This window comes from Guyanagaster necrorhizus, assembly GCF_019112545.1.
Source record: "Guyanagaster necrorhizus MCA 3950 unplaced genomic scaffold BT62scaffold_26, whole genome shotgun sequence".
Classification (NCBI taxonomy): domain Eukaryota; kingdom Fungi; phylum Basidiomycota; class Agaricomycetes; order Agaricales; family Physalacriaceae; genus Guyanagaster; species Guyanagaster necrorhizus.
In genome coordinates, this window is record NW_025064905.1 from 348606 (window position 1) to 373701 (window position 25096).

General features: G+C 48.5%; 12 protein-coding genes across 12 annotated transcripts; 3 read left to right on the forward strand and 9 right to left on the reverse strand.

The window, feature by feature from the left end:
- Positions 1 to 754: 754 nt before the first annotated feature.
- On the reverse strand, positions 755 to 2673 carry BT62DRAFT_362722 (uncharacterized protein). Its single transcript, XM_043180637.1, has 8 exons — positions 2039 to 2673; positions 1839 to 1979; positions 1607 to 1773; positions 1537 to 1549; positions 1384 to 1482; positions 1251 to 1320; positions 1032 to 1189; positions 755 to 978 (listed from the first exon to the last, which is right to left on the reverse strand). The coding sequence occupies exons 1-8, from the start codon at positions 2342 to 2344 to the stop codon at positions 832 to 834; spliced, it is 1101 nt and encodes a 366-aa protein (XP_043036390.1). The 5' UTR covers positions 2345 to 2673; the 3' UTR covers positions 755 to 831.
- A 652-nt stretch (positions 2674 to 3325) lies between these two features.
- On the reverse strand, positions 3326 to 4577 carry BT62DRAFT_362711 (uncharacterized protein). Its single transcript, XM_043180636.1, has 3 exons — positions 4560 to 4577; positions 4395 to 4476; positions 3326 to 4338 (listed from the first exon to the last, which is right to left on the reverse strand). Exon 3 carries the CDS (start codon positions 4330 to 4332, stop codon positions 3442 to 3444), a length of 891 nt encoding a protein of 296 aa, XP_043036391.1. The 5' UTR covers positions 4333 to 4338; positions 4395 to 4476; positions 4560 to 4577; the 3' UTR covers positions 3326 to 3441.
- A 296-nt stretch (positions 4578 to 4873) lies between these two features.
- Positions 4874 to 6310, reverse strand: BT62DRAFT_988546 (uncharacterized protein; the record flags this gene model as incomplete). The annotated part of the gene is made up of 4 exons (XM_043190117.1): positions 5974 to 6310; positions 5700 to 5924; positions 5070 to 5666; positions 4874 to 4924 (listed from the first exon to the last, which is right to left on the reverse strand). The coding sequence occupies exons 1-4, from the start codon at positions 6226 to 6228 to the stop codon at positions 4874 to 4876; spliced, it is 1128 nt and encodes a 375-aa protein (XP_043036392.1). The 5' UTR covers positions 6229 to 6310.
- Positions 6311 to 7049: 739 nt separating this feature from the next.
- BT62DRAFT_362751 (uncharacterized protein) lies at positions 7050 to 9483 on the reverse strand. The gene is made up of 3 exons (XM_043180638.1): positions 9144 to 9483; positions 7621 to 9095; positions 7050 to 7561 (listed from the first exon to the last, which is right to left on the reverse strand). The coding sequence occupies exons 1-3, from the start codon at positions 9400 to 9402 to the stop codon at positions 7142 to 7144; spliced, it is 2154 nt and encodes a 717-aa protein (XP_043036393.1). The 5' UTR covers positions 9403 to 9483; the 3' UTR covers positions 7050 to 7141.
- Positions 9484 to 10614: 1131 nt separating this feature from the next.
- BT62DRAFT_935622 (uncharacterized protein) lies at positions 10615 to 11652 on the reverse strand (the record flags this gene model as incomplete). Its single annotated transcript, XM_043186985.1, has 4 exons — positions 10615 to 11038; positions 11099 to 11409; positions 11461 to 11539; positions 11602 to 11652. 4 exons carry the CDS (start codon positions 11647 to 11649, stop codon positions 10814 to 10816), a joined length of 663 nt encoding a protein of 220 aa, XP_043036394.1. The 3' UTR covers positions 10615 to 10813.
- A 1000-nt stretch (positions 11653 to 12652) lies between these two features.
- On the reverse strand, positions 12653 to 13390 carry BT62DRAFT_362783 (uncharacterized protein). The gene is made up of 4 exons (XM_043180639.1): positions 13216 to 13390; positions 13120 to 13161; positions 12844 to 13066; positions 12653 to 12793 (listed from the first exon to the last, which is right to left on the reverse strand). The coding sequence occupies exons 1-3, from the start codon at positions 13265 to 13267 to the stop codon at positions 12858 to 12860; spliced, it is 303 nt and encodes a 100-aa protein (XP_043036395.1). The 5' UTR covers positions 13268 to 13390; the 3' UTR covers positions 12653 to 12793; positions 12844 to 12857.
- Positions 13391 to 14361: 971 nt separating this feature from the next.
- BT62DRAFT_362849 (uncharacterized protein) lies at positions 14362 to 14940 on the reverse strand. The gene is made up of 4 exons (XM_043180640.1): positions 14931 to 14940; positions 14602 to 14872; positions 14476 to 14549; positions 14362 to 14418 (listed from the first exon to the last, which is right to left on the reverse strand). Exons 2-4 carry the CDS (start codon positions 14757 to 14759, stop codon positions 14414 to 14416), a joined length of 237 nt encoding a protein of 78 aa, XP_043036396.1. The 5' UTR covers positions 14760 to 14872; positions 14931 to 14940; the 3' UTR covers positions 14362 to 14413.
- On the forward strand, positions 14729 to 16283 carry BT62DRAFT_363007 (uncharacterized protein). The gene is made up of 5 exons (XM_043180643.1): positions 14729 to 14766; positions 14819 to 15488; positions 15544 to 15605; positions 15657 to 15866; positions 15915 to 16283. Exons 2-5 carry the CDS (start codon positions 14845 to 14847, stop codon positions 15938 to 15940), a joined length of 942 nt encoding a protein of 313 aa, XP_043036397.1. The 5' UTR covers positions 14729 to 14766; positions 14819 to 14844; the 3' UTR covers positions 15941 to 16283.
- On the forward strand, positions 16284 to 18263 carry BT62DRAFT_362853 (uncharacterized protein). The gene is made up of 2 exons (XM_043180641.1): positions 16284 to 16653; positions 16703 to 18263. Exons 1-2 carry the CDS (start codon positions 16626 to 16628, stop codon positions 18094 to 18096), a joined length of 1422 nt encoding a protein of 473 aa, XP_043036398.1. The 5' UTR covers positions 16284 to 16625; the 3' UTR covers positions 18097 to 18263.
- Positions 18264 to 18648: 385 nt separating this feature from the next.
- BT62DRAFT_1078995 (uncharacterized protein) lies at positions 18649 to 19920 on the reverse strand (the record flags this gene model as incomplete). The annotated part of the gene is made up of 6 exons (XM_043179439.1): positions 18649 to 18843; positions 18893 to 18967; positions 19017 to 19271; positions 19581 to 19727; positions 19779 to 19787; positions 19843 to 19920. 6 exons carry the CDS (start codon positions 19918 to 19920, stop codon positions 18682 to 18684), a joined length of 726 nt encoding a protein of 241 aa, XP_043036399.1. The 3' UTR covers positions 18649 to 18681.
- Positions 19921 to 21051: 1131 nt separating this feature from the next.
- On the reverse strand, positions 21052 to 21873 carry BT62DRAFT_362985 (uncharacterized protein). The gene is made up of 3 exons (XM_043180642.1): positions 21370 to 21873; positions 21205 to 21322; positions 21052 to 21146 (listed from the first exon to the last, which is right to left on the reverse strand). The coding sequence occupies exons 1-2, from the start codon at positions 21737 to 21739 to the stop codon at positions 21276 to 21278; spliced, it is 417 nt and encodes a 138-aa protein (XP_043036400.1). The 5' UTR covers positions 21740 to 21873; the 3' UTR covers positions 21052 to 21146; positions 21205 to 21275.
- A 12-nt stretch (positions 21874 to 21885) lies between these two features.
- Positions 21886 to 23711, forward strand: BT62DRAFT_363070 (uncharacterized protein). Its single transcript, XM_043180644.1, has 2 exons — positions 21886 to 22125; positions 22178 to 23711. The coding sequence occupies exons 1-2, from the start codon at positions 21937 to 21939 to the stop codon at positions 23609 to 23611; spliced, it is 1623 nt and encodes a 540-aa protein (XP_043036401.1). The 5' UTR covers positions 21886 to 21936; the 3' UTR covers positions 23612 to 23711.
- Positions 23712 to 25096: the final 1385 nt, after the last annotated feature.

Consider the following 25096-nt stretch of genomic DNA (forward strand, 5'->3'; position numbering starts at 1 on the left):
GCGTCGGAAAATGTACTGAGTTGCATAAGGCCCCGCAGTTGCTGATCTGCAATTAACTATATCGAGCTGTAAGTGACCAGAGGAAATCAGGGTAACCTAATTTTTCTGCTGCGAGACGATCCATGTCCGACCAATGAAACATGGGTCATTTGCTGATGTGTGTTTGTGGAACGTCCGTCTACCATTCTTTACTGGAAGCAAGAAGCCAAAAGGGTATACTTAGTGGCATGGTACAGCTGGAAGGGGTCTACGTTCATTTCGGAGTAACCAGGGAAACGGCTAGGATACCAACCGTTCCAAACACACCGCTAGCATCGACCTGTGAAGTCTGATGTGCTGCGTTCACTGGCAATACAATGATGTATGGAAGAAGTCGGGCTTCTGTTTTTGCGCAGCTTTATGCATGTTAGGAATACGGCTACTTGACTCGCTTCCTAGAGACATTTGGATATAGCATGGCTAACTCGGAGACTCGGAGGCCATGGTGACAACATCGAAGAATAGGATCTTGATGGGATACTATCGGCGAGACCGGGACCGGGATCAAAGTAGCCGACGCAGTGCAGATCTCTAACCTTATGGGTTCGCTGAAAATAACGAGAAGGTATCTACAACGGTACGTTCAAACTCTCGCGGCTGAAAATCTAAAATGCTTCTCTCTTGGTGGCGTATACCGTCCAACTGGGATAGAAATGTCTCTGGTGGAGGTATTGCGTTGCATACCGTCATTCAAAATGTGCTCACCTTGAAGCACTGAGAGTTCATTCAAATTGTATTTATTCAAAGGTCCATGCCGAGTAAATCAAGGGAAAGAAAAGGATATACCATAGATCAAGACTCGTATTCCAACAGGGCATAACCAACGGCATCATACATGCTCTGAACGTACTTCATAGTCTTCAATACGTCCTCATCGTCCCGACCGCCAGTTCGAAACTTAGGGCGTACTTCAAGGAGAAGAGAAATATCCGAATCCATCTGGAAAGGTTCGTTAGAAGCTATCATTGGAGATTTACGAACGATTGCCTGACCATATCCCACACGTGACAGGCCTTAGCAATGATACCAACGTAGGAATTCATATCGTGCTCGTGCATACGCATCATGGCGTCTAATTTAGCGAAGGGTCTCGCTTGAGAACACGACTGCTCCAACTTATGTCGTTCTTCTTCCATGATCAAAAAGACTCCTAAGAAACACAGGGACCATGAGAACATAACGACAGAGTAGTAACTTTTTATTAGTCTTACGGTCACGGTCCTCGCATCTCGTGTACACCATGTCAGCAACTCCGCCACCATCGTGATGGGGAATCGATCTCTGCGAAGAAGACAAGGATACATAAGAAAACCGTACAACTGGTTGCAGATAATACGGACTCACCAAAGCAGTAAACCAGGCCGATGGACAGATGGTATGCATCAAGTCGAAGATACCGGCACGCGCCATCGGGACGCCACACAACTCTATTGTTGAAGCAATCTAGAAAACCAGGAAATTAAGCATGTAGTGTGAGAGCAGGCATAGTAACGCTACCTCGCGGTCAACTCTGTAAAATATCTTTGTCAACCAAAGTTTACTGGAAGGTTTACGACAGTATACGAACTCATGGAGCCTATCCTCCGCATCCCAAGCAATGTCAGCATATTCAAAACTGCTATTACTGTTGCACGTCGCTTTCCACTCTTCCGTCACCTTCCTCACTGAATCCGCTACGGATTTAAAGCGCTCTACGAGCCGGCCAGCTTCGGGAATACGAAGTTTGTCAATGTCCTATGTATTAGAGCCGATGAGTTGGTAACTATGAGATGGAAGGATGAGAGAAGATAGGTACATACAGACTTGAACTTTCGCATTTCTTCCTGAGGCCAATATTCGCGCTTCTCGAACTCCCCAAGGAACTCCATTGAGAACATCCAGGACGCAAGGGAAGCAAGTCGGATGATCAGCTGAGAGTCCTGGCGAGCCCTTTTGAAGTCCTGACCACATGGACAGTCGGGTCAGTTCTTTTAACTGCAGACAAAAGAAAATAATTCACCTTGGTGATATTCTGCCATGAGATGAAGAGGTCTCGAATTCGCTGGTCATGTCCTTGTCGAAAATCTGAGTCACTGTGGTCCGCAGAAAGGCACTGAAGGCAGCTTGTAATTTCGTCGAACGAGGTTTCCAGCCTACGTCCAAAGTCGACACGCCTACGAGAATCTTCCATCATCTTCCGCTGCTGAACAGCGAGATTAGTCGAAATCTCGTCGCGTATAATACGTCCAAACGAGCTGGTAGAAAGAGCCATGACGACGTAGTATGAGCTTGGCTTGAAATCGATGAGTCCTATACTTATACCCATTCCACCTCACGCACGGCGAATCAGTGGGTGTTTGGGATAATATTTGTCTAAGGGATTGCTTATCTCCGGGCGGGGATACATTCCAGACGTCAACGGGAAGGAGCGGATGATCCAATACAGCATCATATAATGACTCCGGTAAGCATGTAAATCCCATCCAAACCGGGAAGATGATGGATGTCGCAGGTGGGATGGATGTCGCAAATGAGATACAAGTTACTGTGGGGTAGCATAGCAACTTGCAGTATTAGATGGGTAGCCAAGCCAGGAGAAGACGATTGTTACTCACCGGCAACGATAAACGTCCCATCTGAACGACAGACCGGACATTTATAGGCAGTGAACAGATGGTGGAGCTACCTGGTCTGCGTTTGAAGTCGGAACAGATTTGCCGACTCCACTTCCCCTTCCTCGGGTCAAGGTGACTTTAGAAATGTATACACCGCGGCGAATGATATCCCGTTGTTCTACTTGGATCGCCATAAGAGAAAAACAACACACAGCTTCACCTACACAGGCGTCAATGCATAGCATGTTTCGGCCACTTCAACACCGCACGCTAATCCGAAGTGCCGAGTAGTGTAGATGGTCGTTACCATATTTCAGAGCTGTAATCTGTAGCAGTTCACGGAAAGGTTTGAAATTCCTGAGGACAGTATTTAGCGTCCGAGAATGACGTAAATCACTCTTTCTTGACGCGCCATCAGGCGCTGTGGTCCTAGCATTACTAGATCAAGATCCATTGGTTCACGTACACCACTTAGCGCTAAAAAGATGAAACGGCTTCGAGGTTCGTACAATCCATGACGAGGGTTGGTTGCAGATGGAGACGTTGACTGGATGACGTCGGATAATGCAGTTGCCATGAAAGGAAGGTCAAGTCAAGTCCTTAAAAAGCAATTAGCTAGGTCCGGTGAAACACCCGATCCGACCGACGAAGCTGTAACAAGAAGATACTGAGGTCCCGGTGGTCGAAGGGAATAGATGGAGGTAGCAGGTTACTGTTCTGGACGCGTGACACGCCACCCATGCGTACTTGGGTCTGACTGGCCAACAATATCCACCGAACAGAAACAGGAATGATGTTTATCCCTGCCTCATAGCAACTTCCTTATCATATCCACAGGTCTGCCACCGTCGGGAAAGAAAGCGCTTCCAATGAGCCCTGCTCTCGCCCACGCATCGACCAGGAGATTGGCCCATCCTACCACCCAAGTGACAGTCCATATCCAGCCCAAGGCACCTCTGACCCGGCATCCAAACACTTTCCTCCAAGCACCTTCTAAGACAACGCCCACGCCTTGAATGATGAAATACCCCCCGACGGCCCAGATTTCGAACTCATGACCCAGGCCCCAGTTGCCCAAGACGTGCAGAATTCCAGAGGCGGTGAAAACGCCGAGCACTGCACCTACGCGACCAAAACCTAGTGCGTACATTGGCACACCGCCTACAGCGATGAATTCGTGTCGAAAAACTTGATGCCATCCTTTGGCCCAGAAACGGTTCAATGACGTCGACCGCCATGGATGATCAAAGAGCGGGGGCCATTGTGTCGGGTTCTGCTGGAAGAGGAGGATACCGAAGACTGTGCAGCCATCGTACATGAATTGTATAGCACAGTAGACAACAAAGCCGCTGATGAGGGAAATATATGTGGAACGAAAGTCAGGGGTGCCTTTGACAGTGAAAATGGTGCCCCCTTTCGGGGAACCGAACGTGTTTGGTGAAAGAGATTGAAGATGAAAGTGGAGGATGTCAAGGATAATGACATGAATGAGCTTGGAAGCTAACGTTGCCAGCACGAACAGAGTTCTTGAATTCGTTGGACGCCATTCCGTTGGTACGTGAAGCCCGGAAGACCAGTTCCACCCTTGATATCTGCTTGTGAAGCAAAGCAAAGCTGCGCTTGGGTTTCTAGAATCTATTCTTCTAGGCGGCGTGGCGGTAAAAGTCCAGGCAATAGCACGCATACCAAAGAGGGTCATGGCCAGCTGCCATCGTGACATTCTTGTGAGAAAGATGCTTACGAGATGGGTTGTCCACCTACCAACAGAGCCTCATTCCAATAGTTCAACCGTTCATTCCGCGCTGACCCATTCCAACGGCATAAATCAAGCGAGACAGAGCATCTGTACAACACGCACAGTGTTATTGGTAGAATAAACAAGCGAACAAGGAACGGATAGGGTCGAGTGGTAAGAACGGCGCTCACATAGTAGCACGTTAGAGATGGTAGTAGAATCGTGGTAAAGGACGACCAGCTGAGTGATTCTCTGCTGTCAGGTTCTACAGGTGGAGAAAAATGCATTTCCTACGAAAACGAGGATCAGAATCAGATGGAAATCAGTGAATTTCAGTATTACACTGAAAGTACCAAGCCAGAAGCGATCAATATGCTATATGAACCGGTGAATGGCCGCTGCTTGGTTTTGTTCGTCGTGGCGAAGTCCGATCGGCTGAGCAGGAAGGTCAAAATTGAGGATATATCACGTGACTTGACGCGATCACGAGACCTCCAGTTTTGGACTATCCAATCCTGACGACGACCGTCACAAATGAAGTACCAGAACCAGTGATCTAAAAGAATACAATAGATGGAATTAAAAAATCACTAATGGGCAGATCTCACTAATGCTCTGCCGGTCACAAGATCCCCGAGATAACTTGATTGTCTAAATAGACGTGATACCTCCGAGTCACAGCAACTTCGTTTCATATCCACGGGTCTCATCCCATTTGGGAAAAAAACACTACCAATAAGCCCTGCCCTTGCCCATGCATCAATTACTATATTTCCCCATCCTACCACCCAAGCGACGGTCCATAGCCAGCCCAGAATGCCTCCAACCCGATACCCAGTCACCTTCTTCCATATTCCTTCCAAGACGACGCCGACGCCTTGAATGATAAAGTACCCCCCCATAGTAGCCCACTCGGAACAGCGTCCCAGACCCCAGTGGCTGGAAATGTGAAGTATGCTAGAGACAGTGAAGGAGCCGAGAACTGCACCGGTACGTCCAAAGCCAAGCGCGTACAGTGGTCTGCCGCCCGGGGCTACGAACTGGTGCCATCCTTTAGCCCAAAAATGGTGCAAAGATGTCGATTGCCATGGACGGTCAAAGAACGAGGGCCACTGTGTGGGATTCCGTTGGAGGAAGAAGACGCAAAAGTTTGCACAAGCATCATATGCAGATTGGGTGGCACTGTAGAGGACTATGCCACTAAGGAGGGTTATATATGTGGAATGCAGGTCGGGGACACCATTGGCAGTAAAAATGGTACCACCCGTTGGGGATCCGAACGTGTTCGGTGAGAGAGGCTAGAGATGAAAGTGTAAGGAGTCGAAAATGACGGTGTGGATGAGCTGGGGAGCCAGTGTAGCGAGCACAAACATAGTTCTTGAATTCGTCGGACGCCATTCCGCTGGTACATGGAGTCCTGAAGACAAGTTCCACTCGTGGTACCTGCCTGTGAAGCATAGCTGCATGGCGCTGGGTTTCTTGGAATCTAGCCTTCTAGGCGGAGTGGCGGAAACGGTCCAGGCTATAGCGCGCATACCCAAGAAAGTCATTCCCGCCTCAGATGAAATGAGTAAGTATTTTTACATCACTATAACGGCGACATACCAACAATGTTTCATTTCGGCAATTCAAACAATCATTCCGGACGGCCCCGTCCATATACGCCATATCGAGAGATACAGAACATCGGTACAGCATGCCCAGTGTTATTGGCAAAAAACACATGCGGACAAGAAAAGAGTAGGATCGAACAGTGAGGAGGGCGCTCACATAGTAGCAAGCTAGAGAAGGTAATAGAGCAGTGGTGACAGACGACCAACTGGGCGGTTCTCTGCTGCTAAGCTGTGGAGGAGACCACATGTCTTTTCTCCGAGGCGAAGGCTGGAGGTAGGAGTCAAACTAGAAAACAAACTCTGAACGCACCATGAAGCCTAAATAGAAGTGAAGCGCGGCAAATTACATAAATGATACCTAATTTTGATGGCATGGCAGAGAAGACAATTTTTTCAAATCGAAGGCGATCTTCAGCTCAAAGATTCTGCATTCACCTTGGCAGTCACTCAAACTTCTTAGAAGATGCAAAAAGTGAATTATGTACTGTGGATATCCTTTCCATTTCATAGCGTTATAATAACCAATGTACGGCGAAATCTTCGTCCATGTCGAAGAAGCATGTTTTTACAGTCTGCTTTTACTACGCTAGTGAGTACTAATTAAATAATAATACGCAAGACTACCTGGCCTCAGCACTGAATACATACAAATATTAGATCTCGCACCAGCGCAGACATATAGATACGTAGATACATATGTATACAACATGTCCAAATTTACAAAACTATGAACAAGAAAAGTCCTCCCACTTCTCGAGGTCTACACCGGCATCCTCATACTAGGCCTCTTCCCCGGGTTACTTTTCCTAGCCTCTCCCTTCCCCAGTTGCATACTTGCCCTCTTCCCAGGCATACTCTTCCTCGGCCCGCCGTTAACCCCAAGCACATTCGCCTTCCCACCAGCCCCGAAACTCGAACGCACCCTCCCTCCACCATCACCACCAACCAAACTCCTCCTCGACCCAGCAGAAGATAGGGCAGTCGTAGGGCCAGCCCTCCTAGCTGCCAACCTCGCAACTACAGTCGTACGTGATATCCTCGGCCTTCGCCCGGATAGACTTCGATTCAACGTACCATTCGAAGGCTCGGAAGGCACACTCAAAGGCTGGCTGAATATCTTCTTGGGGACTATGCCTTGTTCTTCATCCTGCAAATTCGGCTCAGCTTTCTCCGGAACACCCCTCAATGGAACGTTCTCCTTCTCCCCACGCCCCAAGGTGGGTTTTATCTGCCTTGATACACTGGCAGCAGATGGTCGCAAGGGACGCGTCGAAGTCATGTAGGGGCGCCCAATAGAACCACGGTTCCCCGAAGCAATCGATGAATTCCGCGTAGACGTCGGTGCCAGAGCAGTGGTCGAACTGAGCGATCCCCTGGCTGTAGAGCTCCGGGTATTGGCAGCCACAGAAGATAGGCGTGTACCAGAAGATATGGAAGTTGTCCGGACTGTAGAGTTTATGGAAGACGTTGGCGCTGTGGAAGTCCGCGCTGCCGAAGACAACGACGAGTTTCTCGTCGATGCAGGAGCTCGAACGGTTGTACTTGAAATGGAACCCCTTGTAGTAGATGATAAACTGCCTCTGGTTGTCATACTCGATGTTGTGGCAGTTGGAGGTCGCAGCGTACTCGAAGGACCAACCTTGGATGTTGTGTTCATGGACACTTTTCTCTGGGTCGTGGTAGTAGGAGGACCCATCGCCCTGGTAGATGGAATGGAAGAAGTAGAAGGAGCAGAGACCTTTCCGTTGATAGCGACGAATGAATCATTTGAGTTCATAGGTGCAGAAACTTTGCGAGACGGTGCAGCCATCGCAATACTTTGAGTCGTAGCCGTGGTCGCTGAGACTTTGCCCAAACCCAAACCCGTCAAACCTGGTTTCTTCCCCTTCTCCGGTTCCTTCTTCTTAACGGCGATATTTGGAATGGGTCCGGGAGCGGCAGGTTTCCCATCGCCTTCTGGTTCCTCTTTTTTCTTCCCGAAGAACAAACCCTTCAAATTTGAGAATCCAAAGTTGAATCCCTTCCTCGACGGAGGTGGAGGTGGTGGTCTGATACTAATTCTTCGCCCACCTACTGCACTTGTTCGAGGACGAACACTGCTCCTCCTGCGCCCCTGTATACCACTAGTCCTTCTCACACCGTTGGCACCAATAACACCGGGTCTCCCAGCGACGGCTTTCGGCGCAAGCTTGGTGCTTACTCTGCGGTCATCGATGCTAGGATTGGCTTCGATCTTCCGCTTCGTTACCACGCCACGAGGCTCATTAATCCCAGCCATCTTTTTGAACGCAGCTTCATGGGCTTTGTCAAACCGTGAAGATACTGTGGTAGCAGGAGACTTGAGAGCGAGCGGAGGCGGTGGACCAGATACGCGTAGAGACTTTTTGGGAAGAGGTCGAATAGGCCTGTTCGGGTCTGTTGGCGTAGCGGGTTCATCGACGACAACGAATGTGTCATCGACTGTGCCCGACTCCCCTGCGGCTCTCCGCATCATCTCTTCAAACACACTTGCCTTCACATTCGAACTCAATCGAGGGCGGAAGACATGTGGAGCAGGCGAGCCAAAAGTAAATGCAGGGCCAGGCATCGGGAGCTTGGATCGAGAAGGAGTCTGAGGAATTGCAACTTCAAGATCATTTCGTTCCGGAACGTTCTCTTCGTAGTCCCCCTTCTTCAGAGCTTCGACCAGTTCCTTTTCTACTTCTGCAGCCTCATTCTTCTCAATATCTTCTTTCTTCTCTTTGTCGTCTTTTTCAGTTTCAGTGACCATCACGTGCCTGGCTACCCTCGCAGAGGAATCTCCGAACTTCGCAGGAGTGCCCAGCACCAGGTCGAAAGTCGTCTTGAAAGCTGGTAACATTGGTGTGCCACCCACACTCGGACGGGGAGCAGACACCAGACGCACTGTATCGACGTTAGGAGGTGGGGTGAACGGAGTAATGAGCGGAGGTGGTGGAGATGGGGGCAGAGGAATGCTCGCTGCAAAAGAAACTTGTGATGACACTGTAGATGGCAAAGAGGTGGCGGTAGTGGATATTGACGTAGGCGGAGTAGAGGTGGTTTTGCGCGAAGTGAAACCGAAGGAAGATACAATAGATTTTAATGATAATGATGCTATACTTGGGATGAGGAAAGTCAAAGAAGAAAATTTGATAGACACACATTTGACGCTCCCAAAGTCGCTTCCTGTTTTAGTGGTGCCGGCGCTAGTAACGGTGTCTTCCTTGATCGTAACGAGATGTGGTTGTAGTTCTGGTCGTGTAGTTTGTAGTGGGAGCTTCGCGAGCCGTTCAGCAATGTCCACATTTTTCCCTGAGGCTTTCACACCGTGAATCTTGCAAAGACGGATCAGCTGGTCACGCTTTAGGGAGTGCAGCGCAGCAGGATTGCGCAAAATGTCTTCTGTAGCCGTCAAATCCATTCTATAGATGTCGTTCTCGTCGTATCAGCCGCTTTGGCGCGTGAACCGAGTCGTCGTCGGTGGTTGGAGTCTGAGTTGACGGCGGCACGTGATGGTGTTCGTTGAATGGGCTCCGCAAGATCGGAGATCAGACCAGTGGCGGTAATAGCGCCCTTAGCGTGGCCTGTGACTTCGCCAAGTCAAACTTTGCGAACTTTCCTGAGGCTTTCACAGCAGCGACTGTCTCTTGTCTGAATTATTCACGTTCTGCAACTTTTCCATTCTATGCTACCAGGGAAAATCTATGCCATCTTCTACTTGTAAACGAACCTTTGCTATTCGTTATCAGACCTATCACCTGGACTTTGACCGCTGACGTTTTCTGGAGCCATCATGACATCTTCGACGCTTTATCCTCGCACATTGTTTATCATTCCGGCAGACGGAAACTCCCTCATGGGCGCCATATAATCGTAATGTTCCCACAGGCGACTTTCGAAATGTATTCTACATTCTCGTTGTCCGTACATACGCACAACCTAAGGCTATGTGGACCTGCTATGTTTGAAACACGGATGTTGTGACTTACCGATCTCAGGCTACGTTATACAAGATCAATTGACATAGCAATCATTGTAGGATGATCCACTCTATGCGTTTCAAGGTCAGATGTCATGATTCTGCGCGACAGGAGACATCCAGCGCTTTATGGTCCTAAAATCTGTCGATCCGGTCCGCAGCATTACGATTGGAGGGGTTCACACTGAATGTCTGTACGAAGGATGTCAAGCTATCTCGAGAATATCCGTCACTGAAGTCCTTGGATGTCATACTCAAATACCGCTACTCTGTTACTTCAATTCTTCTCCCGCATGGAAATGCTTAACAAGGCCCTATATGATATCATATTTTTTGTGTCGGCTACTTCTGACCTAGATGGTATCTCGGGGAATTTCAATAGAAGACAGTGAGCGTATCACGACAGATTCAACAATATACCTTGAAACAGAGTTGCCAAAAAGGCTTCTTCGATGCTTTCTGAGCATCAAATCAAGTAGCTACTCGATCTACTGATGCTCCATCTCCTCCGCATCTTAGCAGCTGAGAACCGCTAAGCTAGTCGTCTGCCATCACTGTTCTATTGCCTTCTCTAGCGTGCCACTATGTGAGCGCCCTACTCACTATTCGACCCTGCACTTTTCTTGAAATAAAAACTTTCTAATTGACCTTCGTCTGGAAATACATATCGGCAACCCCAGCAACAAGGAGGTCTACTGACGAGCATTAAAGGGATATGTAATAATCACACACAATCGTAGGTCGTCCACGTAAAGGTAAACGAAGGACAACGTGTAAGTGGTTCCGGTGATACGCTTCAAAGTAGTATGCTGACAACCATGATTAAAAAATGCAGTGCAGTCCTTATCACCCTCTACTCGGAGACGCTCTCGTTGAGGTTATCCTCCCTATCCGGCAGGCATTCTAGGTCATTGTACCTCACGACACTCTGTGTAGCATCGTCCTGAGAGCTCATCTGGCCACTGTCTCCGGATTGCGTTCCAAAGCGAAGCGACGACGTAACGCTTCCCTGCCAAAAGTCTTCTGGCCATGCGTGTCCTGCCCCGACGCCCCCAATGAGGAGTGTCGGGGCTACACCCTAGTGCATGAGGTGAGATATCTGTTAATGCCAAGAGAGTAACGGTTATTATCATCATACTCTTGTAATTGCTCCCATGGTTTCCATGTAATAGTTTGCCATATTCTGGGAAGCCAGAAGGGCGATATTCGGAATCAAAGTTATGGCATAGAGGCCTGAGGACTCGACCAAGAGTTCTATAATGTGACGATAGAGTTTGGTTGGTCTCTCCAATGCGGTGCTGGCCTTTCTAACACTCAATATATGGATAATGATCATCAAGGTGCACCAGAGAGTCGTTGCAAGAGTGAAAGCCATATAGAGGATTAGAGGAAGATCGAGGAGCCCCGCTTGACCGGTGTTTCGTTTGTATATCGCTAGAGCCTTTAAAACTGCACCAGCTCTGCATGAGTCGGAAAAATAAAGGGTATAGGTCACCGCACCAGATCCAGATATGAGGAAAAGGATCGGAGGCGCGACAATAGGCCAGCGCTTTCCCCAAACCATCCAGCATCGCCAAATCTGGAGATATAAATGTCTTTTAGCACCAGTGGGATGCATGTACTCAACGGAGATATACATACCATGGCAGAGTCTGCGAAGATAGTGGAGACGAGGCCTGTGACGGACATAGCGATTACTATGCTGTAGGGACTAGAGTATGCCAGATATTCATTCCAAAAGGTTCGTCCGTGATCGATGTATATCATGCGTATATATGACTAACAGAGGGCAAAGTCGATGGCAGCCAGAACATGAAGGATAGGAATAACCATGATCATGGCTACTCCAATAGGCCGAAATTTGAAGAGGTATGAAGTACATACCAAATAATTGACCTTGGAAAATGGTCGAATTCAACCTAGCATCAAGATATCTGTAAATGGGATCAATTTCACCGTCAGTAGAGCCTGTTCAACTGCCCATTTGGGTGGCCATGTAGGAACGGCGAACAAGACAGAAGTTGATGAAGATAGCCCAAGATGTGTTGCTCATGTAAAGGATAGTGCATTGTTTCAGAAGACACTCATTGAAAGAAGATCACATTTCGAATCGTTCCATGACAATGTGACGAGAACAAAGTCAGGCTGGGCCTTGGACATTGGGATGATACAGTCGATCAGCTTATGAGCGATAGGCTTGTTACAACAAAGAGTCAACTGAGTGCAGATTTATTTGAACGAGAGACCCGTAGCAAGAAAAGATCAAACCATGAAATCTCAGGTATGCTATTATCTCCGTGATGTAAAATATCGTGTCGCAGATAAAAGTACGGCATTAGACAAAAGGGTCAAATTGATTCTCCAGAAAGATTCGGACAAGAAGAGAATTGGGATGCGTTTCCTACTTTCTGGACTTGTGGAAGTACGCGGGCTGGCCATAGGACCAGTGAGAGCGATCGTCTGACTGGCTGTCGGCAACAACCGGCGGATCAGAACCGAGCCGTCATTTTCCAATCTTCCAGTCTTCGTACCGGAGCCCGGTCCCCAATTCCTATAACATACATGTATTCATCCAGTGACGGCCGTTGTGCAAGATGGCCATGGAAACAAACAGCTGCTTTGTCACGTAAAGTTGACTGAGCATGGATCAAGCGATGCATGCAGCATGGCTACCTGAGGAGAATATTCACCTTGCGACAGGCTCTTTTCCACAACCTCTGTGCGACGTTGCCGCAGAGCTCAAGAACAAAACGTTGTGACTCAGGTTCCCGGTCAGAATATCAGATCCTTGAGGACAGAGAAGTGAATGCAGGAATGACGACATTCGAAACTACTATTCATGCGTTAGACAGGACTGAAGACTGGCAGACACTGATAACTCACCACGACAGGAAGTACTATGAGTCTTTCAACATAGCCTCTTCCGGATTCGCAGCCGTCATTTTCTGCACAGGCTGCATTTGCTCAGTCAGGGAGGGTGCATTAGGATCGCGCGTTGCCTCCATATCCTTCCTCACTTGCTCATCGAACGAATCATCGTTGAAAGACTTGTCGCAGCACGACCCGCAACATCCAGTGGAGGTGCCTGAACCACTGCCATAGCTTTCTGTAAAGACATCAGTTCGAGTCTTGTGTGGTGGCGGCCTCTGTAGTACGCACTGAGCATACACCAGTTGCTGAGAGCCGAGCTTCCAGCCATGCCTGCAGACGGTTATTCTGAATGCCCCTTCAAGGAAGAGTTAAACAGAAACGTACAGCAAAGACCACAACATATTGAAGCGCAGATGTCACCGCCGCCATCGGCCATAGTTCAGATGTAGGGAAGGAGAGAGCATGGGGAGGCTAAGAGAGCGTCTTTTGTACCCACTGACACCCCGTGAGACGTTGCAAACGGCGATCATAGATCACAAAGCCCCGGTGCCATCACCGCAATTCGCCCATAGTAGTAGTCAGGGATTGAATGTGAATACCCATCTATTAGCAATACCCTTCCCATGTAACCAATATCAAGTCTCCGGAGGTCAGGGAGCTCGTGCAAGTCTGCATCGTGGTTGATGTTAGCTGGACATACACTTACCCGCGCTCTGCAACGACTGTCAAATAATTTGAGTCAATCCATCCGTTACATGAAACCCGACCGATTGACTTCTAACATTCATCTTCAAAATTCTACGCGAACCACCGAATCGGGAGAAATTATTTTCGCAAAAAAACAAAAAACAAGTCCCGACAACCAAGGGGAAGAGCGTCCTTGGCATAAGTCAAATGCGAGACTAGCACTTCACAGAGAAACAGCACGCTTCTTAGCATCTTGTCGAGATTTCTCCACATCGAACGTGAGCTCCCGCGACAAGATCTGCAGCATTTCTTAGTGGTGTCGTGGATATATGAAGTGAAAGATGATAAAGACGAGAACTTGATAGCAAAACGGCCAAATGAAACTCGGCAATATCCGGTATATCACGGTACGAGGGCGACTGTTGATTTACCACAGACAACCTAAGGCGACATGAGAACCCTGTGGAATCATTTTATTATATCTATGCGCCAAAAGCTTTGCCGCCATGCTTCTCTCTTCAGCAGGGACTTATTTTCTTCTTAAGCAAGAACCCAAGAACTTGCGATCCGGTTCGCGAAATGGAATCGATATCAGTCATTGCCGTCTATAACGCATGTCACGACGTCAGCTGCTTCTAACCAAGCTTTCGTATCGACCACTAAGAAAATCATGCGAAATGTTAACCAAGAAATATCATTTCTTCTGCAACATAGAAGATACAGTCAAACGACCTAAAGCAATAGCTAAAAGCTTGCAATTGTCCAAAGCTCCAGCTACGCGCGCCTCATAGGAGGCCATTTGAGGCACAGCGATACATTGTACCACAACAACGCCGAGAAAGATCAGGTCCTACTCGCGGCTTGCGATACGACAGCACATGCTAAGCCGTTTCTTTTACTCTGCAAGACGAACGTCATCAGGAAGAGGATAGGCGCAACGGAAGAAAATATACGCACTGGAACGTGCTCTCATCTTTCTGCGCTTGCGCCTGAGTCTGCGAGACCTCTTTTTCTTCCACTTCTCTCTCATTCTGTGCGGTGGTCATTAGAGACAGCCATGGGAGAATATAAACTATCACTTACTTAGCTGTTGTGAATGGAGATGGTGAGCTGTTGGAGAAGCGAGGTGGGCGACATACGTTCCAGCTGATGTAAGCGACTGTACAGTTGTTACATATGTTTTTCTCACAGTGACTGATAAGATGATGAATTCTCATGGCATAATCGTTCCCTGAACCCATCACAGCAGTGCGTCTCGATTGCCCTCATTGCCATACCGTATTGCTGACTGGTGACTTAGAATATGATGTTTTCTTCGATTCTCTGATGGCGAAAGGCAAAGGAAAGCGAATTCCTGTAGCACTACATGGTGAACTGACCGAGTACTCCTCGCTGTTACGGGCATTGCGAACCGGGAGTACATTGGACGTCAGCAGCCAGATCTCTAAGCACTTCGAGTCCAGCACAACCGTCGTGGAGAACGATGAAGATCACTCGAAAGATGAAGAAGAGCCGCGTCCGACGTCACCCGTAGCAAGCCCCAGTTCACAACCTCCATCGCCATCTCCAATTGTGACTTCTAAACATAAACACAATGATACAGGTACATCGGCCCGGACACCAGCACAGACGGCCAAAAAGAAAAGGAAACAGATACAAGCTGATATATGGACGAAATGGCCACTGCTGCCGGAAGACTTGATTAGACCGCAGTGGGGGCTGGAAGATGAGATTTCCGTCATGGCGTCGCAACGTCAGAAGCAGAACCAGCCGGAGAGCGACGAAGAAGAAGACGACAAAGAATACCTGCCACATCTGCATCTTTCGACGTCTAATTGCCTTGAGGCAATCCTTGCGAGTGTTGTTGCTCATACTCCTCTACGAGCCGATAGCATGCAGAACAGACTGAATCCCATCGATTGGCGGTTTGTTTTGAACGTATTGGTCAGCCAGAAGGTTGTCCATCCCGAGTGGGTTTACTGTCCTACTTTGCTCTCTATTTTTGCTAATTGTCCTATCAATCAGGGTTATCGAGCGGGCAGAAATGCGTCTACGGTCTATGTATGATGCCAGTGGTACTGTGTCATGTAAGTTTATGGTCAAGTGGCTCCTCCCGACGTTTGTTGACAATTAACTAGTGCACGCGAGCCGTCGCGCTCAGCAGACAATTAAGTCTCGGAACAAGTTGGCTGATCTTCTCGCTCCACATGACTCCAGCCTCTTCACTCTAGCCGAGCGCCTTCCCACGCCTGAACTTCAGCTTGAGCCAACTGAATCTCAGGTTAAGAAGGAAAAAAAGGAAAAGAGAGGAAAGCGCGTATCGAGAGTCCCGCGTCGGAGGAAAACCAGTAAGCAGACCTCTTTATTCTTTCGACCCTTTAGCTCAATGGGGCCAGCTCGAAAACGTTTGGAATCAACGTAAGTGTTGACAGCGGTTCTCTGGAGGCGATGTCAGTGTACAATAACTTGGGTAACATTTCACAATTACTTTGTATTTGCCAGTCTGATTAAGTCCGCTGGATACAGGGTACTTTGAGTGGCGGCAATGGAAATGTTCGGTCCTTACATGAAGACCGACGCCGAGGACGGGTTTCCAAAGATTTTGCCTTCGTATTTCCCTTGGATATTGGGCATTATTTTGCCGTCGATACTGTACGCACTTTGGGAAAAGAATGTTGGTCTTATTTCTTACGGATGTACTATACAGCATAGCATTTACTGTCATATTTCGGCATACCGGACCGAACGCCGACATGATGAACTACCCGTTAAACTTCAGAGCTAGGAAACGACTCGACCCTGCAAGAATCAAGCGTTGCTTTGATACGATGACGAGTGACGACCAATGGAGCGAACAATTGAGGACAAAGAGCGGTATTTGTGACTATTTGCCCAGTGGAATCTTTTTGTTCCCAAAACGGCAGTCCTTTTGTGCGCTAGGCCATTGGGAAAACAATGACCTTGCCTGTCAATGAGTACGTGAATAGGCCCGAAGAGATTATAAACATCGATCCTCATCTTCGGGTGGGTCGTTGTTTTTCCCTCTTCCCTTCCACAACTGGGAAACGGTCTCTTTCCCCTTGACGGCGCGTTGACCTATTATTACCATGAACTCAAGCACGAAATCTGCATCCCGTATGTTCTTTTATTTTAACTGAAGAAGCACATATTGATGAGATTACAGGCGATGAACCAATGCTGAAAAGACAAGCACGTATACGCCCACGCCGAGACCTCCAAGCATCGACATCGGCTGCACCACTGTCGATGATTCTGGAGGAGGAGGACGTGGCCAATTTGAGCTCCAGTTCCAGTTCTTCGAATGCCACCAAAGACCTCAAGTCTCGGAGACGACGGGCAAACATTATTTCGGACCCTTTCCATCTTACCTTCACCCAAGTTACCTATCCATTCCCCCATCCCCCGACTTCTACTCCAAGCTCGATGCCCCCTTCCATATGCCCACCTTCACCAGGTTCTTCGTCGCCTTCGACGAGCACTACGCCGTCTCCCTATTCAAGTCCTCGTTCTCTCACCACCAGTCTCCCTACGTCGCCAGAACCCTCTTCTTCGGAAGAAGACGACGACGTGTTCTCATATCCTGCGACTAAGCCTCTTGTCATCAACAAAATCCACCGCCGACTCCACAAGAAAATCAGCTGCGAGGAGTTGAGTGGCGGTTTAGACGAGGACTACGAGTACTACACGCAGGAATTCAACAAAATAATTTCTCTCTCATCACTCTATGCGCCTCCCCACTCTCAAACCTCCGCATCGCGACCCGAATCTGCTTGTGCGCTTCCCAGCACCCAGAAGACGCGTCCTAAGTCTCTCACCATTGTCCGCCCCCCTCCCCGTACCTCCCTGCCTGTACCTGCCGAAGCCGACGAGGATGGCGCCGACGTACTGCTGTACTACCTCGAAGCTGCCTCGCTCAGCTCCGGTAGCCACTACTCTGAGCCGGAGTCAAGTTCCGTATCTCCTGCACCCGAAGATGACAGCTTATCCAATGTTTCACTCGTCGACTTCACCTTCGACCTGGATTCGTCCGCAAACCTTCGTTTCCCCCTTTCCCTCCCCTGCTCGCCTATTGATTTGGAAGCGGATATCCGGGGCGGTCTTGAGGAGCTCCGTACACGGGAAGATGAGAAATACTCTGCCAAGCCGTCGTCGTCCAACGGGTGGTCCTTTAGCAAAGAGGAACAGCATGACTACCTAGCTGAGCTTGAGAACGGGCGTGTGCTTCGGAGCCGGTTCAGCACATCCACTCTGGGCTCCGTGAAGGAAGAGCGCTCTTCGACTTTGGCCAAGCGCGTGCTGCCTTACTTCAAGGGAGGAAAGGATAAGGCTAAACGAAGTCCTGGTGAGAAGAAACGAGGGTTCCCGTTCCGGAGTAGCGTCGACTCCCCGACCAACTCGACCTTCTCAGCTGTCACTTGGTTCTCGCAGGGTGATGCCCCGTCGTTGAAGCGTCGAACGAGTACGAGCACAACTGGTAGCGGGGCCAGCGTTGAGAGCACGGGCAGCTCGGGTTTGAGGAGGAAGCCCATTCCCATCGAAATGTTCTTGAGGGCTTGATGCCCCGAAGGATTCTTGCAATTAATGACTGTTTATGATATTTTATGCGCTCTGCTAATTATTTATTTGCCAATGCGCATTCCTCTGTAGCCTTAGAACCCATTCGATTTCTTGATATATGCACCAATAGCTTCATACCACACTTTGTACATTTACCATTCTTATATATCTAATAAGAACTCTGTATCCTCTCTCTCCTTCTGCCATCTACCAACCATTCATCAGCCGAAATTATGAGCAGCGAAGTTGGTATGGGAAAGCGGCTGATGTAGGATGAAGGCTTACGGCGTTGCTCAAGAGCCCTCTGCATGGTAATGCATCGCATTACATGATATTACAGTTGGGAGATGGGGAAATCGAGAGGTACCAGACTACTGACTGATGAAGACTGATATGTAAACCTCCATGAGCGAGGAAAAGTTGCTAGGGCAGCAGCTAGTTCAATTGATTGTCGTGTTATCAGAGAGATAACATCGTCGCTACCAATCCCTTCATATGGCAATGAATGTGATCGCGCTGAGGTGATTGTCCTGTAGTCTATTAGGCTAAACCTTCCGAGGGTCATCCCCATGAACGACATTCTCGTTATTCAAATGACTGTCTTCTAGTCTCCAGCCGGGCCCCGGGGTCATCATCTCCACCTATGACAACCTTGTCCGCAGTATCTTCCTTCAGTGTGTGACGGGGATGTTCACCCTCTCCCACCTGAGCTTCTGAGCCGAAGTCGTTGCTTATCATGTAATCTCGCTGAGTGTTCTGAACTCTGGAATATGTCCTGAAGTGAGCCCGGTATCACGCTTCCTTGCCACGAGTCGTCAGGGCGAGCGTGACCTGCTGCGACACGCCCGACGAGGAGCGTCAGAGCAATTCCCTATGGTATGCCTGTTAGATGTGGAGCCAGGAAATGCATATGAGAGTACCCTTGCAATTCCTGCTAGGCAGTCGAAGTAATGCAAAGTGATGTCTTCGCGAGCATAGAAAACCACATATAAGATCAAAGTTACAGTATAAAGAGCCGATGATTCAACTATGATCTTGATAACATGGCGATAAGCTCTGAGTCTACCTCCTGTGTCGCTTCCTGTCCGTGTAACAGTGATGATACGGTAGATGATGAGAAGTGCGCACCGCAAGTTGTAGCAAGGATGAAGGCCGAATAAAGGGTCCGCGCTGTCCTAATCGTATGATCCCGAGAGTGTCTCAGGGAGTAACCCCAAAGGTGGTGAATTCAGACCGAGATTGTTCTTTGGTCGTGATGACGGGCCAGGATGATCACTGGTATTGGTACCAGCTGTGCCAGATCCCCGAAAGACCCGATTGGACAGCTATCATACTAGAACGCCGCATGCCAGATCAAAGTGTAATCACTCGACAACGCGCTTCTGGGTTTGCTTGACTTGATTCTTGTCTTTGGACCCCTTATAACCAGCTTCATATTTGTAATTTTTACCAAGTGGTCTTTGTAAATATCCAGTGATATATACACCTAAGCGCGAGCTACGTATAGGTCCGAAACGAGTCTTTGGTAGTTTTACAAAGGTCATGGAGGGAAAAGATCGGCGTTGGCGATCAGTGTAGGTAATACCAAAAGAGAATGACAAGATATTGAGAAAGAAAGTCCCCATAGAAAACTACAAATTCTGTCAGAGCATGCTGATAGTTGAAAGGGACACAAGACTTACGCCATCGACCTGTCCATCTTACGCACAAGTGACCCGAAGGACTCAAAATTTAATTGCATCTCACAGCATCCACTACTTCACGGCCGAGATGCTTCAGCCCCAAAAAATTCTCCTCCATGCGAGCCTTGAGAGTGTGTCCCATTCCGGTGAACGTGGTTCGAAACTAATGTAAACGCTCTCCAGCAAATCCATTTTTCTTAGAGCCTCGTTGTCGCATCCTAGGAGAGGGCCCTTGAATGTTCATAGGTAAATTGTCGTTGTTGCTTGACAAGCGATACCTTGTTGACATACGTGGAGGATCCATCGACTTATTACAGTGATTTTCATTGATGTCGAACGTTGAGTATAATCGAGATAGTAAGGGTAGGAGGAACCAAGGTACTAACGCAGCGCGGAACGAAAGAAAGCCACGCAGTGCAATTTCTCTATAATCGAGACACGACAAGGAAAGCCACAGCAGAGTTTGTTGATTATAACCGGACATTATACGTTAGATTCGGAGTCGTTTCTGGGACTGCTTGGTCTGAATGGACCAGCAATTCGTCAGCCAAATCAGCATGATTTGCGCTGTGATGTTACGCTGTTCAACTTCCATCTCTAGACTATGGACAAGTTCGTCTTCGTCTTCGCTGTCAGAGTCCGTATCGTCTTTACCCTCGTCATCATTATCACTGTGTCTAGAAGAATGCGCACGCTTCCTGATCCCTCCCTTGCTTGTTGTCTTTCTCTTCTTAGGCGATGATGATCTACGACATCTTCTATTATCTTGCAATAGTTGAGGGTGTCAAAAGAATGGAAGAAAGAGATGATCACCCGCAACTCTAGCAGCTGGGTTCGTGTAACGTGCTGTTCCATCTTCCGCAGCTTTCGTTCACCTTGGTAGGCGGCGCAGTCGTCCAGAGGCATTTGCAGATCCCAACCATACGTCTGGTAAAAAGGACAGAGTTCGTTATCGATCCAAAACGCCTGCTGTTGATGACAGGTCAATATCTGCCTCAACAAGCCAACGAAAGACACCTCCTCCCCGATAGATCAACCATAAATATCTGTCATAGGTAATATGGAAGTCGGATGCCACCATCATGCCGTTTGTGGGCATTTCTCCCATTGGCGGGGAAGCTAGCTTGAAAACCTTTCCTGCCGGTATGGGAAACCGGACATCTAAAAAATCCTCAGGCTCGCTACTGTAAGTTGGGCGCAGCTCAGGATAGTGGATGTCGTGGAAAACATTTGAAAGCTTCGGTAGTACTTCGCATGCTCCATCGTTCTGTCCACATTCAATGATGTAACAGGCGGCTGCTGATAGGCACGACGTGAAGGGGCAGCTGGCATCCTTCGGGTAATCCCGTTTCTACCAAAGATCCCCCACTATAGGATCAAGAACTTCAATTACGATACTCGCCTATAGAGTGATTAATTATCTTACTTCCCTGGAGTGCTGAGGACATAATTAACATCACTTGTTACTACGTGCCAGAATTTTGACTTATATTACTCTTATCCTCTTTGGTCGATTGCATAGATTCGCAGTGGGCGGCGAGCTTCTAGAAAAGAGTAAACATAGGGCATATTGAAGCTATCGAGTACCTACCCTGGACCTTCATCCATAGGGTTTGTCCTGCCAGTTCCTTCAGAGGCACCGAGAGTTTCTTCTGGTCCAGCTGCCACCCGGGCTCTTGATCGTTTTCAGACTGTTCGCCGTGAAAAGTAAATCGAAGGATGTTGTCTTTCCGCGGCTTTGAGTCAGTGAGAGGAGTCAGAAGGGATATAGAAACCGCCCAAGGACCCTCGTGATATTGAGTAGAGCCTCGGCGGTGAAAAATGCTTGGTATCGATGGCCTTCGATGAACACTACATGACCCGGTGCTAATGGGTGATAGAGGAATAGCGAAAGGAGTTTGCTTGTGAAGTTCGGTTCCCTTCCACCAGCAAGCGACTTGAACGAATCGTATATCCGGCATTGACGTTGGGTAGAAAAGAGATTATCGATGGTTATGAAACTGAAACAGTAGCCTGAGACGAAACCATCCAACTCACTCCAACCCCCATTAACGATCGGGGCCGTCTGAAGGTTCTCACACAAAATACATAATCCAAGACGTAGAAGATTAGTTCCTGACTAATATCTGCCACAAGTCTTGGAGCGTGATCACGAGTCATGGTTCCATTACAGTTCAGAGTGGAGCTTCTTCTTGCCATACTTATACTTGCTCAGCGCACCCACTTTGAAAATATTTTCGCCTGCATAAGACTCGGATTAATGTCTAAACACACCAGGAGTACTTCTGATGAACCAGATTCGTCCATTCAGCAGGTGAAGAAGACCAAAAACGACATCGACATTCGGGTCAGCAGTAATCACTGACATCGTATCATTGAAACTGACGGGACACCCATAGGCGCTACTTGATGCGGCATACAGTATCAAGACCTTTCACCCAGGCCTGCGCACAGCGTACAACATAAACACCGCCCTCACTACCATGTTCGACAAAGACTCCAAGGTCTCTCAAATTGGTGCCATCGTGTCCTACTTCGAGCACCAGAAACCGCCCAAACAAGCGCAGGTGAGCTGTCGTACTGTAGAGGTTAATCTGAGTCTCATCGATATACGACAGAAACAAGTATTGGACAAGGTCATTTCCATGCAAAAGCAAGGCGTAAATTTGTTGAGACGATACGCATTTGGTCGACTCGGTCCTATGACGATCAAAAGAGAGCTCAAAGTAACCCGTCGAGACTGCGAATTCAACGGCAAACTCGGCCAGCTCAACAAAGACATTCTCCACTCGTGGCTCCAGAACACCATCATCTCAAGGTATGGCGACACCGCGGATCTCCAAACCAAAGTAGATATCAACGTTCGAAACGCGCGAGAAATCAACGCAGATGAATTTACCGTGGAGCCCGAGTTGCTAGACGAGATTGCAAAGATCTGGAAAGAGAACTTCATCCCCGGCGATGTCCGTGTCGAGCCACACAAAATCCATATCTACGGAGAAGGCGGTCACTTCAAGGCTCATCGCGACGCCTTGGAACATGGCCTCGTGGGCAAATTCCTCGTCGGACTGTATGACTCTGCAGGAACGTCCAGCTTCGGGAACTTTCACATAGACAGCAACTACTTACATACAGCGGCGGGTAGTTGGGTTGCCTTTCACCCCGATGTCCCACACGAAGTGACGCCTCTGGCTCCGGGATGTGCGCGGGCCGTCATCGCGTTCAAGTTATTCAGCACCGGGGATCCGAATGAGGCCGCGACCCGTTTTGCTGACTTGGTCGACGAAACCGAGCCTGTCCTCCAGGGCATTCCACGTCCTTTTGGGATAATCCTCAGCCGCAAGTACTCGACGGGGACGGAAGTCGAGCTCAACGGATATGATGCAGTGATGTTGTCGGCGGCTAGACAGATAAACGGAACAAGAGTTCGCGTCATTCCTGTTGTCATCAGGCTGCTCGAAGAACGTTATTACGACGAAGAAGAGAGCCTGACTCGGAACTACGTTTCCACTCAAGTTAAGCCGTTTACGCAGGCGCATGTGGATCTCCAGCTTGGACGTAGATCTAGCGAGGTTAAGGAGGAGTGCGCCTGGTTTGAATGGTTCAAAGAGGTCCCGTTCTACAGTTGGGATCTGAGGAGCAGCGCTGCTCAATGGCAGCATTATGAGCATAACATTGGTTACCCTGAGCCAGATGGGACACGGCACGATTCGTTACATCTCTCTTGCGCTATCGTAGTTGTACCTGGGAAAGCTGAGAAAGCATCAGGAGAGAGGTATTTACCACGTCGTGTCCGCCCAATGTTTCGTCGTGTACGCCAAGGACGTAGCTGAAATTGTTCCATTAGGGGTACGCAATACATAATAAGTACTTACTCGTTGCTTATGTTCTTGACGACAAATCGCGCAAGTTCCAAGGAGCAGAGAGATACCAACAGGGTCCAGGAGGTCGTTGTCACTGCTAGGTGACATCGATGTTTTTGCCAGAAGGTGGTTCAAGCTGGATTCGATGAGCAAGCAATTTTGCCCTTGATATGAGTTCAAGAATATTATTGGCTTCCACATACCAGGCCATCCTTGTCAAACCACAAATTATAGGCGATGCTGATGGTCATTGTGGTTACAGGGAAAGGGGTGTCGGCCGCCACCGGAACTCTTATGGCAACCGTGGCCAACATGCAGAACCACCAGTAACCCATGTTTACTGTTCCTCTACTACCCATAAGTGGATGGTGTAGTGTCTGTCAGAGGCACCAATGCCTATCAATACCCAAGCCGTTTTCACTGTAGAGGCTCTACTCAATGAGGGTCCTTAGGTGGTTTCTATACTAATCAAGAGTCCGGATGTCAGCTGCCCCAGGAGGAACACTCGATGCCAATGAAGGAACTGGCAGGGAAAATTCTATGGATCAAGGTCAAGGGGTACGTAGGCCATCGCCTCAATATGCTTACATCTTCATAGGGGCTCGCCGCCCACTGCGAATCTAACCAATCTTAGCATGCAATCGACCAAAGAGGATAAGAGCCGTGTAAGTCAAAACTCTGGCACATAAGAATAAGCGCCGCTAATTTGTTTTCCAGCACCCCGGCGATGTAAGACAACTCATTACTCTCCACAGACGGGTATCGTAATTGAGTGTTGATCTTATAGCGGGCTACTTATCTCAGACGAGGTCACCCGGACGAGGCCTGCTGCCCTTTCACATCGTGCCTGTCGTCAATCGCCTGCCACATCATTGAATGCGGACAGAACGATGGGGCGTATGAAGTATTAGCTTTCAAATGTTATCTGCAAGATCTGCTATCCCAAGTCCCCAGTTCTGACTTACATCGGCGAGCCTGGTTTTTTAGATGTCCGACTCCCCATACTGGCCGGAAAGCCTTGGAAGCCAGGGGCCTATAAGCCGGTTTCGTTACACATGGTAGAAATGCTCACAAACAGCATGATGCTGGAAAGCCAGTTTCATGAGACTTATGACAAATATTGGTGTTCATCTATCGAGGTATAGACATTTCTGTCATGGCACATTCAGGCGAACATTGACCTGCGATTAACAGGAAGCCTTTTGGACTCATAACGAACCCTACCCACTCTTCTAGACATACGGATGGGATCCACAAATGGTTCGACCGAGGTCGGCATCACACTCGGTCGCCTAGCTTAAAGATTTACGAGCGATTATCTCTTCCTTCCATTCTTTCGGCACCCCCAAGTATTTCACCCTCATACGACAAGTGGTGGGTAAGCTGCCGCCTCAAAAGAGAAAGATAAGGGAGAAGGGAGCGTGCACGTTTCTCTGGGCCCGATGGCAATAATGA